The following is a 13861-nucleotide window of genomic DNA, read 5'->3' as shown; positions in this document are numbered from 1 at the left end:
AATAGAATTATTTTTAATAGCATTTTAAGACAGTGTTTAAAATTTTATTATTTATATATATTCATTTTTATAGTCCCTAAAGCAGGTTGTACATGGTAGATACTTAATAAGTACTTTTTAAAAAATAGATGAGCACTTTGTTTATTTCTTTAAAAGTAATGTCTCATTCAGTTAAATAATTCATTGATTGTATATTTACTCCAGTAATTTCCTACTTTCTTCTTAGCACTGACTTGATATTGGAAATCTGCAGTAAATGAGACAAATAATTGTTCATGTGTTCATTGACTATTTGATAACAACATTTCATAGGAAGATAGGCATTAAAAAATAAATACATGTGAGGAGGTTTTTGAAAATATAAGTGTAAAGGGACTATGAGAACACATAGTGAAGGCAGGTAAAGCCTTTTTTTTTTAAATTGTTTTAAAGATTTATAGTATTACCAAATGGTACAGTATTACCTTTTGACTTTTGGGGGAACTGAAATGCAAGAGTTGCTCTAGAAGAGTAATATTTTTTAGTCTGGTAGTCCATAACTGTTTTTACTGGCTTATATTATGAGGGTTCTTTTGAAAGTTTTTGTACTTTCACATATATATCTTTATTTTGCTGATTGCCATGTTATTTATATTATTTGTTAGGAACTATTTATGTGATAGCTAATGTTGGTGTAATATAAACATCTTTATATTAAGTCTAGGCTCCTCTTCTCAACTAAATTAATGTCTCTTCTAAAATATATTTTTGTGTCCCAGGATCTAGTTCAGCATCTTGCATATAGGTAGGCATCTATTAAATATTTGTTGAATAAATAACATTTGTATGTGCAATTGATCTCTTAAATGCTTCGCATCTCCAAGACTCTTCAGAACCACTCAAAATCAAACTTGGTATCAGAACATTTTATGACTCTTGCTAGCTCTTTATTGTAAGTTACTTTTGAGATCCTTGCTTGGGTGGTTGTGAAGAAGAGGGAAAAGTTAACATACTGGTATTTAGGTAGGTATATGTTTGGTTTGCATGCTTGTAGTAGGATAAGAGTCTAATGAATTTGATGATATCTAAATATGCATAGGTATGCTTATCTAAAATTACTATATTTCTGAGTGGCTTAGGTTGCTTTTCAATAGGTAATTTTGATTTTTCTTTTCCATTTTTCTTAAAAAAGCAGGATTGCTTCACCGTGGAGGGGGAAGATTTGAGGCATGACTTTGAACGCTTACAACTAGCCATGGAAATGGTAGGATTTCTTCCCAAGACACGAAGACAGTGAGTTTATTTATTGTATTCCTTTACCCCCAGTAGAGATCCTTTGAAACAATTTTCTAATATTCCTGATCTAGTGCCTTTTCCATCTTAAGCATTACTTAGAATTAGGAAATTTATTTTTGTAAAAGACTTGTTTTGAATTGCTTTCTTTTGTCATGAATTCTTTGAGAATCTATTGAAAATTAGAGCTCTTCCTCCTAAAAATGTAATCCATAAACATTTGCATATTATTACAGGACTTCATGGTGCCCCCCAAACCTCTCCATGTACCTTCCTTAACTGTTGCTTTATGACGCTTGTTGTGAAGGGAAGGAAACAATGTGGGGTGTAAGGGTGGGTTGCTTAAAGTAAAAGACAGGTGAGCTTACTTTCATAGAAAGTTCTTGTCAAGTTTAGGTGAGAGACAGAAAATAGGTATAATAACATCCCTGAGTAAACTGAGTTCATGAGATGTAGAGCCCAAGTATAGGGATTATCTACTGGCTGGAAGAGAGGCATGTGTTCTTCTGAGACAGGAGGGAAGGACAATTGAGATGTAGATGTTTCACAGTAAGGGCCTAATATTAGATCATATAGTCCAGTGGTCTCCATTACTGTTTTTAAAAAAGGCATTATAATATGATGATCAGTATAATATGATGTGGGAAAGCATTTAAAAAATGTAATAATAAAGAAATCACCTTGGTTACTTTGTTTAGAAAAATACAAATTCTAAGACCTTTCTTTTAAGGATTCTAATTCAGTTCAGTTCAGTTCAGTCGCTCAGTCGTGTCCGACTCTCTGCGACCCCATGAATCGCAGCACGCCAGGCCTCCCTGTCCATCACCAACTCCTGGAGTTCACTCAGACTCACGTCCATCGACTCAGTGATGCCATCCAGCCGTCTCATCCTCTGTCGTCCCCTTCTCCTCCTGCCCCCAATCCCTCCCAGCATCAGAGTCTTTTCCAATGAGTCAACTCTTTGCATGAGGTGGCCAAAGTACTGGAGTTTCAGCTTTAGCATCATTCCTTCCAAAGAAATCCCAGGGCTGATCTCCTTCAGAATGGACTGGTTGGATCTCCTTGCAGTCCAAGGGACTCTCAAGAGTCTTCTCCAGCACCATAGTTAAAAGTATCAATTCTTTGGCATTCAGCCTTCTTCACAGTCCAACTCTCACATCCATACATGACCACAGGAAAAACCATAGCCTTGACTAGACGGACCTTTGTTGGCAAAGTAATGTCTCTGCTTTTGAATATGGTATGTAGGTTGGTCATAACTTTCCTTCCAAGGAGTAAGCGTCTTTTAATTTCATGGCTGCAGTCACCATCTGCAATGATTTTGGAGCCCAAAAAAGTAAAGTCTGACACTGTTTCCACTGTTTCCCCATCTATTTCCCATGAAGTGATGGGATCAGATGCCATGATCTTAGTTTTATGAATGTTGAGCTTTAAGCCAACTTTTTCACTCTCCACTTTCACTTTCATCAAGAGGCTTATTGGTTCCTCTTCACTTTCTGCCATAAGGGTGGTATCATCTGCATATCTGAGGTTATTGATATTTCTCCCAGCAATCTTGATTCCAGCTTGTGTTTCTTCCAGTCCAGCGTTTCTCATGATGTACTCTGCATATAAGTTAAATAAGCAGGGTGATAATAGACAGCCTTGACGTACTCCTTTTCCTATTTGGAACCAGTCTGTTGTTCCATGTCCAGTTCTAACTGTTGCTTCATGATCTGCATGCAGATTTCTCAAGAGGCAGGTCAGGTGGTCTGGTAGTCCCATCTCTTTCAGAATTTTCCACAGTTTATTGTGATCCACACAGTCAAAGCCTTTGGCATAGTCAGATGTTTTTCTGGAATTCTCTTGCTTTTTCCATGATCCAGCGGATGTTGGCAATTTGATCTCTGGTTCCTCTGCCTGTTCTAAAACCAGCTTGAACATCAGGAAGTTCATGGTTCACGTATTGCTGAAGCCTGGCTTGGAGAATTTTGAGCATTACTTTACTAGCATGTGAGATGAGTGCAATTGTGCGGTAGTTTGAGCATTCTTTGGCGTTGCCTTTCTTTGGGATTGGAATGAAAACTGCCCTTTTCCAGTCCTGTGGCCACTGCTGAGTTTTCCAAATTTGCTGGCATATTGAGTGCAGCACTTTCACAGCATCATCGTTCAGGATTTGAAATAGCTCCACTGGAATTCCATCACCTCCACTAGCTTTGTTCATAGTGATGCTTTCTAAGGCCCACTTGACTTCACATTCCAGGATGTCTGGCTCTAGGTCAGTGATAACACCATCGTGATTATCTGGGTCGTGAAGATCTTTTTTGTATTCTTCTGTGTATTCTTGCCACCCCTTCTTAATATCTTCTGCTTCTGTCAGGTCCATACCATTTCTGTCCTTTGTCGAGCCCATCTTTGCATGAAATGTTCCCTTGATATCTCTAATTCAGTAGATCTGAAATAGACAGTTTAGGGAAAGGACATTTCAGGTAGCATAAAAAGCACTTAGAAAGTCATGGACTTTTGAAACACCACAGAAGATTCAGACAATATTAAGTCCCCTTTAGGGCTTCCCTGGTGGCTCAGTGGTAAAGAATATGCCTGCCAAGGCAAGAAACATGGGTTCAGTCCCTTATCTGAGAAGATCCCACATGCCATGGAGTGACTAAGCCTGTGCGCCACAACTACTGAGCCTGTGCTCTAGAGCCGGCAGCCACGACTGCTGAGTCCATGTGCCGCAGCTACTGAAGCCTGCAGTCTCTAGAGCCCGAGCTCTGTGACAGGAGAAGACAGCACAATGAGAAGCTTGCATACCACTACTAGAGAAAAGCCTGTGCAGCAATGAAGACCCTGTACAGTCAAAAATAAATAAACAAAATTTAAAACAAAAAGAAAAAAGTCCCCTTCAAACAACTGTATCTGTATATCTGATGTAGATACAGTTCTTAAAGTGGATTTATATAAAGCACTTTGCACAGTGCCCGACATGGTAAACACTCAAGAAATTGTAGTTATGATTATTATCCTCATATTTCTTATTTATCTGAAGACTGAATACTCTGTACTGGTTAATTTGCTTCATTAGAATTTTAGAGTGAAATAAGCTTAAGAGAAGTCACATAAGCAAGCTGTAATTTATGGTTTTATTTTCACAGGATTTTCTCCCTTCTCTCAGCAATACTACATTTGGGTAATATCTGTTATAAAAAGAAGACATACCGGGATGACTCCATAGATATCTGTAATCCTGAAGTTCTGCCTGTTGTCTCAGAGTTATTAGAAGTGAGTGATTACATTCTCAGTTTTCATTTCAAATACTGGTAACTTTTCAGTTTTTATTTTGTGTAACTATTTTGTATGTATTAATGGGTTAATACTTTTAATTAATAGTGTTACTCCGGAAATTGGAATTATTTCTCTTATGTGTGCCAGACTGTTTAGAAGATTTGGGTTTTCTCCCCTGCTTCCCTTTGTCCCAGATATCTGTAACTCCTAAATTTACTGAATAGGATGAATATTTCACTCTCTACTATATCATGTTCTAGGTCTTCGTAAATTTTCTCCTACATAGTAGGATGTTGGTCACATTATTTTGTTGGAAGATGGGGTGTCCAGATGGGTGGAGAAAAGAGTACTACTTTTTCTTTCTTCATAGCTAAATAGGAGTCAAATGTCTTCATGTCCTATGACGTTTCTTCCCACATTAAGTTCCCCATTACCTTACTCTTTCTTCCTGGACTTATGATTCCTCATGTCTTCTCAGCTAACTGCTCATCTTAAAACGGGTATAGTTTTTAATGGGTCCTCTCCTCTGATAGAACAGGAAATATGTATGTATAAACTCACCTTGAGTATATTCACATATCTCCAAATATTTTTATGTGACTGTCTATATAAACATGATCTACACAACAAAGGAAACTATAAACAAATGGAAAGACAACCTACGGAATAGGAGAAAATATTTCCAAACTATGCAACTGATGGAGGGATAGTATATGGTATCACTTATATGTGAAATATAAAAATATGATGTTGTTGTTCAGTCGTTCAGATGTCCAACTCTTTTTGACCTCTTGGCCAGCACCCCAGGCCTCTCTGTCCTTCACCATCTCCTGAAGTGTGCCCAATTCATGCCTTTTGAAGTGATGCCATCCAGCCATCATCTCATCTTCTGACACCCTCTTCTCTTGCTCTCAATCTTTCCCAGCATCAGGGACTTTTGCAATGAGTCAGCTGTTTGCAACAGATGACCAGAGTACTGGAATTTCAGCTTCAACATCAGTCCTTCCAACAAGTATTCAGGGTTGATTTCCCTTAAGATTGACTGGTTTGATTTCCCCTAAGATTGACTGGTTTAATCTCCTTGCTATCAAAGGGACTCTCATATGATACAAATGAATTTAGTTACAAAATAGGAATACTCTCATAGACGTAGAAAACAAATTTATGGTTACCTATAAAGGAAAATGGGAGGGAGGGATGAATTAGGAATTTGGGATTACCTGATACATACTACTATATGTAAAATAGATAAACAATAAGGACCTACTGCATAGCACAGGGAACTGTATTCAGTATTTTATAATAACCTATAATGGAAAGGAATTTGAAAAAGGATATGTATTTATATATATAAATAAAACTGAATCACTTTGCTGTATACCTGAAACATTGTAAGTCAACTGTGTGTGTGTGTTAGTTGCTTAGTCATGTCCGACTCTTTGCAACCTCATGGACTGTGGCTTGCCAGGCTCCTCTGTCCGTGGGAGTCTCCAGAAAAGAATAATAGATTGGGTAACCGTTCCTTTCCAAGATTATTTAGGTCAGTACGTTTTCCTTCTTCCCTCTTCACTGAGGTTGTTCCATATATTTGTCAAATAGTTTCCGTGTCGTGGCCTGCATTCTTTCCTGAGATTCCTCCAGCATCGTAAATGATTTGCTAAAAATTTATGTACCGTAAGATTCATGGATTAGGTATGTGTATATGCATGGATTGTGCCAAGTGCATAATGTTGTGTATCCTCCACTACAGTGTCTTACAAAAGAGTTTAGTTTCACAGCCCTGAAACTTCCCTGTGTGTCACCTATTCAACCCCTCCCTACAAAATACTGATGTTTTTACTAGCTTTGTAGGTTTGCTTTTTTCACAATGTAACATAGATTCATATAGTATTAATATATCATGTTTTCAGACTTAATTGTTTCACTTAGCAGTATACATTTAAGATTCATCCAGTGTCTTTTCCTAGCTTGATAGCTCATTTCTCTTTATTGCTGAATATTATTCCATAATGTGCATGTGTCACAGTTTGCCTGTCCATTCACCTATTGAAAGTGAAAGTGAAAGTCGCTCAGTCGTGTCTGACTCTTTGCGACCCCATAGACTTTACAGTCCATGAAATTCTCCAGGCCAGAATACTGGAGTGAGTAGCCTTTCCCTTCTCCAGGTGAGCTTCCCAACCCAGGGATCGAACTCAGGTCTCCTGCATTGCAGGCAGATTCTTTACCAGCTGAGCCACAAGGGAAGCCCAAGAACACTGGAGTGGGTAGCCTATCCCTTCTCCAGCAGATCTTCCCCACCCAGGAATCGAACAGGGGTCTCCTGCATTGCAGGCGGATTCTTTACCAGCAGAGCTATTAGGGAAGCCCACCTATTGAAGACCATGTTAATTATTTCCAATTTTTTTTTTTTTTTTTAATAATCAGTTCAGTTCAGTTCAGTCGCTCAGTTGTGTCCGACTCTTTGCGACCCCATGAATCGCAGCACGCCAGGCCTCCCTGTCCATCACCAACTCCCGGAGTTCACCCAGACTCAATGTCCGTCGAGTCAGTGATGCCATCCAGCCATCTCATCCTCTGTCGTCCCCTTCTCCTCCTGCCCCCAATCCCTCCCAGCATCAGAGTCTTTTCCAATGAGTCAACTCTTCGCATGAGGTGGCCAAAGTACTGGAGTTTCAGCTTCAGCATCATTCCCTCCAAAGAAATCCCAGGGCTGATCTCCTTTAGAATGGACTGGTTGGATCTCCTTGCAGTCCAAGGGACTCTCAGGAGTCTTCTCCAACACCACAGTTGAAAAGCATCAATTCTTTGGCATTCAGCCTTCTTCACAGTCCAACTCTTACATCCATACATATTAGTAACCTTTTGTTTTTCCTGTTAAAATATCACTTATTTTTCAAATCTTGATTCATATACTGCTTCATCTGTTTTAACTGTATTAAATGGTTTAAACAGATTGCATCAGCATAGAACAATTTGCTTCTCCTTAGCATAATTCACTTTTGGCTTTGTAACATAGTTAATTGTTTACCAGTTTGTGTCCATTATAAGGTAGTGGCAGTGTTCTTTGAGATCTGTGGATGTGCTTATTTATCTAAGCTTACAATGTTTTATTATTTTGTACATACCTTGCTGTTTGTTTATTAACTTTGATGGAATGAGTTAGCCTGGTAGAAGAGGCAGGAGGGAGTACTTTGAATTGGAACTAGACTCACTCATTAGAAAGGAGTTCCAGAATGTGGAGTGTGGTATCTGAAAGCTGTAATTTTGAAGGTCATGAGGGTCAGAAAATAGATCTTTCAGACAGGACTTCCAGGCGATATTTTAGTCGTTCATTTCATATTGTGGTGATACAGAGCACTGTGGCTCGTAATCTTTCTTAGAAGTTTAGGCATTCAGCAAGTACCAAGGCTTCTGGTCCGAGTGAAATATTTCTTTTTTGGTGAGAGACTAATGAGAGCAATTTAGGAAATTTAAAGAGGAACTCAGGTGTTTGTAAAAAAAAGGAGTGGGGGGCGGGAATCCAATTCTGAAAACTGGGCTTACCAGTGTTAAAGTTAGACTAACAACTAAGTGTGATTTGATAGCAAATCTCACCTTTTGAATTCAAGCTTCTTAAATTCCTTCTTATTTGGAGTGGTTCCTCTTTATAATTTGGAGTGGTTTGAGGAATGAAGTTTTAATAATAAGTAGAAAGAAGATATATCTTCAAAGTTAAGGAGCTAGACAAGATCTGACAACACCTACCAGAGTGTCCTGCCTATAGTTAGACCTTATTTTTATTTATCATTATTTTGTTTAAAAAGTTTTTTTGTCCCTAAGGCTTGTGGGATTTTAGCTTCCCAACTAGGGATTGAACCTTGGCCCTTGGCAGTGAAACCACTGGGTCCAGACCACTGGACTGCCAGGGAATTCCCCCATGAAGTTTATTTATTCTGCACTGGGTCTTCATTGCTGCATTTGGGTTTTCTCTAGTTGTGGTGAGAGGGGGCTTCTCTCTTCATTGTAGTGCACTGGCTTCTCATTGCGATGGCTTCTCTTGTGGAGCTTGGGCTCTAGCAGGCTTCAGTAGTTGCAGCTCTCAGGCTCTAGAGCACAGACAGGCTCAGTAGTTGTAGCACGTGGGCTTAGCTGCTTCATGGCATGTGGGGTCTTCCCAGACTAGAGGTCGAACCCATGTCCCCTGCATTGACAGGCAGATTCTTAACCACTGCCACCAGGGAAGTCCAATAAAATTTAAAGACTATTTGGAAAATTATAAAGGTAGCTGATTAAAATTTGAATTCAGTAATATTTTCTTAGGTTGCTTATTAATTCCAAATAAGATAAGTGTATTTTATGTGATTATGTTATGTGTGTAGACTTGTGTATGATCATTGTCAAGTTTTAGTGCCAGCATTAAATCAGCTCCTTAAAATGAATTGGGTAGTTTTTCATTCTTTAAAATCTTTTTTCTGCATTTAATAGAAGAATCATTAGCAAGAATAATATGTTTGTTAAAGATATGAATAATATCAACCCTATGACCAATGGTATTTAATGTTCCTCCAATTAGTTTTATGTTGACTGATTTTTCAGGATTTTAAAATCTGGTTCGAGTTAATTTTGATGATTTGTGTTTTTCTGAGAAATAATTTGTTGATTAAATGTTTAAAGCTTACTACTTTTGTATTCATTGTGAATACTTTGTTAATGTTTAAATTATTTTTCTCTATGATGTTAGCTTTCTATTCATGTTTCTTAATGTTCTTTCTACTCATGTTTTCTTCTGATACATAATTTGTCTTTCATTTCTTATATACCTGTTATGTATTGATTTATATTTTTATCATATTTTCTCTTTTCTGTTAAATTATGAAATATTTTTTAGAATATATATGAAAAAGTTAAAATAAATACCTGTAGACTCAAAATATTATCCAAATAATAAAATATTACATGTAATTGAAGTCTACTGTGTACTTTGCCCAGCAGAAGTATAAATACTACTATGAATTTAGTTTTTTTCCAAGTTTTTATTAATTGAAATTTTAAATGCGGTCAAAAGTGGAGAGATCCCCAAGTACCCATTGTTAAGCTTCACCACTTATTAATGTGGCCTGTCTCTTTTCATCTGTATCTTCACCTCTGTTCCTTCCCAATTCTTTTAAAACAAATTCTAAAATAAAATCCCAGTTATCTAAAAGCTAAGGGCTATGTTTGTAAAAATATTCATAATAATTAGGAAATTACTGTATAGCACAGGGAACCCTACTCAGTACTCTGTGATGGCCTGTATGGGAAAAGAATCTTTAAAAAAAAGGTGAATATATATATAAAAATATGGCTTTGCATGTGGCACAGTGGTAAAGAATCTGTCTGCCAGTGCAGAAGACGCGGTTTTGATCACCCAGTTGGGAAGATCCCTTAGAGTCAGAAATGGCAACCCACTCCAGTATTCTTGCCTGAAAAATTCCATGGACAGAGGAACTGATGGGCTGCAGTCCATGGAGTTGCAAAGTGTCAGACACAACTGAGCAGGCATGCACGTATATTTACAATGGATTCACCTTTCCTCACACTCGAAACTGACACAACACTACAAATCATCTATACTCCCAAAATTTTTTTTAAAAATTCACAATGTTATTAAAACATCTAAAAATAAATAAGTTGGTTTTTAGTCTCAGCTATATAGTCAGTGTTGAGATTTTCTTTTTTTTAATGATTTCCCTACAATTTCTTGTTTTTCATTGAGTTATAATTGAGATACAACAGTAGTTCCAGCTGTTAAACATAATACAATATATTTCAAATATACAAAATACAATATATTTCAAAATGATCATAGTAAGTCTAATCAACATCTTTCAGGATACATAGTTACAAAAAGTTTGTTTTCTTGTGATTTGGATTTCTAAGACCTTTTTTAGCAACTTTTAAATATGGAATACAATTTTTATTAACTGTTGTTACCATGTTGTGCGTTCCATTCCCATGACGTGTGACCTTTATATTGTATCTTGAAGTTTGTACCTTCTGCCTTGAATTTGTTGTTGTTGTTCAGTTGCTCAGTCATGTCCAACTCTGCCACCCCATGGACTACAGCACGCCAGGCCTCCCTATCCTTCTCTATCTCCCAGAGTTTGCTCAAACTCATGTCCATTGAGTGGGTGATGCCATCCAACCATTTCATCCTCTGTCGTCCCCTTCTCCTCCTGCCCTCAATGTTTCCCAGCATCAGGGTCTTTTCCAGTGAGTCGGCTCTGCTCATCAGGTAGCTAAAGTATTGGAGTTTCAGCTTCAGCATCAGTCCTTCCAATGAATCAGTTTAGTTCAGTCACTCAGTCATGCCTGACTATTTGCGACCCCATGAACTGCAGCACTCCAGGCTTTCCTGTCCATCACCAACTTCCAGAGTCCACCCAAACCTATGTCCATTGTGTTGGCAATGCCATCTAACTATCTCATCCTCTGTCATCCCCTTCTCCTCCCACCCTCCATCTTTCCCAGCATCAGGGTCTTTTCAAATGAGTCAGCTCTCTGCATCAGGTGGCCAAAATATTGGAGTTTCAGCATCAACATCAGTCCCTCCAATGAACACCCAGGACTGGTCTCCTTTAGGATGGACTGGTTGTATCTCCTTGCAGTCCAAGGGACTCTCAAGAGTCTTCTCCAACATCACAGTTCAAAAGCATCAATTCTTCTGAATATTCAGGGTTGATTTCCTTTAGGATTGACTGATTTGATCTCCTTGCTGTCCAAGGGACTTACAAGCATCTTCTCCAGCACCATGGTTTGAAAGCATCGACTCTTTGGTGCTCGGCCTTCTTTATAGTCTAACTCTCATGTCCGTACATGACTAATGGAAAAACCATAGCTTTGGCTATACAGACCTTTGTCAGCAAAGTGATGTCCCTGCTTTTTAATACGCTATCTAAGTTCATCAAAACTTTCTCCCAAGGAGCAAGATCTTGTAATTTCATGACCGCAGTCACTGTTGCAGTGATTTCGAAGCCCAAGAAAATAAAATCTGTCACTGTTTCAATTTTTTCCCTATCTATTTACCATGAAGTGGTTGGACCAAATGTCATGATCTTATTTTTTGAATGTTGAGTTTTAAGCCAGCTCTTTCACTCTCCTCTTTTACTTTCATAAAGAGGCTCTTTAGTTCCTCTTCGCTTTCTGCCCTTAGGGTAGTATCATCTGCATATCTGAGGTTATTGACATTTCTCCTGGCAATCTTGATTCTAGCTTGTGCTTCATCCAGCTTGGCATTTTGCATGATGTACTGTCTATATAAGTTAAATAAACAGGGTGACCCTATACAGCCTTGACGTACTCCTTTCCTAATTTTGAGCCAGTCCATTGTTCTGTGTCCAGTTCTAACGGTTTCTTCTTGACCTGCACACAGAAGGCAGGTATTTCCATCTCTTTAAGGTCTTAATTTTCCAGTTTGTTGTAATCAGTGTAGTCAAAGGCTTTAGTGTAGTCAATGAAGTAGATGTTTTTTCTGTAATTTCTTGCTTTTTCTATGATCCAGTAGATGTTGGCAATTTGCTCTCTGGTTCCTCTGTGTTTTCTAAATCCAGCTTGTACAGCTGGAATTTCTTGGTTCACATACTGTTGAAACCTAGCTTGAAGGATTTTGAGCATTACCTTGCTAGCATGTGAAATGAGCACAACTGTATCATAGTTTGAACATTTTTTGGCTTTGCCTTTCTTTGGGATTGGAATGAAAACTGACCTTTTCCAGTCCTGTGGCCACTGCTGAGTTTTCCAAATTTGCCGGCACATTGAGTGTTGCACTTTAACAGCATCATCTTTTAGGACTTGAAATAGCTCAGCTGAAATTCCATCACCTCCACTAGTTGAATTTAGTTTTTATCATTCCCATTCTTATTTTTATATTTTCAAAATAGGTAGATGTGTCCATGAAGAATATATAGTTTTGTTCTGAATGTTTTCACACTTTATATGTGTTATACTGTATGTATCATTCTAAAACTTGACTTTTTGACTTCATATTTTTTTTTTAAGATTTTTCAGTGTTGGCTTATATATTGTAGATTCTTCTTTGAGCTGTTGTATAAAATTCTCTTATATGAATAAAACATAATTTTTCTTTTTTAGTGGGGAGTGAGGTTATTTGTAATTTTCCATTTATAGATAGTAGTATGATAGGCCTTGTACATGTATCCTTGTTAACATGTGTGAGAATTATTCTAGGATATAATTCAAGGGGAAAAATCTTGTCTATGGTATATACACATATTGAGCTTTATTGTTACTGACATATTACTGTCGATAGTGATTATACCAATTTATATAAGGGTATGGAAGTCACCTTTGCCCATGTTGTTGCCAGTTTACATTTGTTTGTTCCTTTAAAAACATCTTACATCTGTTGCATAGGTCATTCATTTTCCGATGTTCAGTTTTAATAATAATTGCTTGCATGAAGAAATACTCCTCAGAATATTACAGTTTTTTTTTTTTATATGTTTTTTCTTAGTTTTGTCATTTTGTGTAATCTGCATTGATAATTTGATTCTTGAAATATTTTAAATATATCTGAAAGGTTGAGGTTTTTATATTTAAACTTTGGCTATTCAGCTTATGTAATCTGCATTATTGATAATTTGATTCTTGAAATATTTAAAATATATCTGAAAGGTTGAGGTTTTTATATTTAAACTTTGGCTATTCATCTTTGAAGTTAATTTGCCTCAATATGTTTCTGTTGTTTGGAATTTGAAGATTCAGCAATGGATGCTCCAAAAGAAGGTTTATTTTCTTTATGGTGTAATCTTATTTTAAAACGTGATTGACTTGTCATGAGTTTGCTGGTGGCAGGGTAATGACTCACTATTGTTTTATAAGTATAAAAACATGAACTGAAGTGATACATGAGAAATTCATGATTATTTTGGCTTCGGTAGAGAGAGTAAGAATAAAGGAAGCATCAGCTTTATTTTGAAGTTTAACATCTGTAAGTGAGAATAAACATCTGAAACATCAGTAACTATCCATTGCAATGTTCTTGGAATTCAAGAAGTATTGTTGTGCTGTCCCTGGTGGTCCAGTGGCTAAGACTCCACGCTCCCAAAGCAGGTGACCTGGCTTTGATTACTGGTCAGGGAGCTCAGATCCCATATGCCACAACTTAGACTTGGTGCAGCCAGATAAATTTAGTTAATAAATAAGAATTAAGAAAAAAAAGTATTGTCGTTTTTTAGTCCTTGTATCTGGGTTGTGGGATTATGACTGACTGTCTTAAAATATTTTTTGTGCTAATGTATATTTTTCATACTCTGCACAGTGAAACATGTTTCTATTATGATCAGAA

The 13861-nt window shown here is 37.3% G+C and overlaps 1 protein-coding gene across 11 annotated transcripts in view; it reads left to right on the top strand.

The window, feature by feature from the left end:
• The window catches only part of MYO9A (myosin IXA), a 258450-nt gene that overhangs the window by 83698 nt on the left and 160891 nt on the right, over positions 1-13861 (top strand). For 7 of the 11 annotated variants that reach the window (XM_019968211.2, XM_019968213.2, XM_019968208.2 and 4 more), the window contains 2 exons: positions 1172-1272; positions 4407-4533. In XM_019968211.2, coding sequence (XP_019823770.1) covers positions 1172-1272; positions 4407-4533 — 228 coding nt within the window. The remainder of the gene's footprint in view (positions 1-1171; positions 1273-4406; positions 4534-13861) is intronic. The other 4 variants (XM_019968212.2, XM_019968209.2, XM_019968216.2 and 1 more) reach the window with 1 other exon arrangement.

Source organism: Bos indicus, chromosome 10, assembly GCF_029378745.1.
Source record: "Bos indicus isolate NIAB-ARS_2022 breed Sahiwal x Tharparkar chromosome 10, NIAB-ARS_B.indTharparkar_mat_pri_1.0, whole genome shotgun sequence".
Classification (NCBI taxonomy): Eukaryota; Metazoa; Chordata; class Mammalia; order Artiodactyla; family Bovidae; genus Bos; species Bos indicus.
The sequence above is the reverse complement of the archived record's forward strand: the minus strand, read 5'-3'. Positions and strand labels throughout refer to the sequence as shown.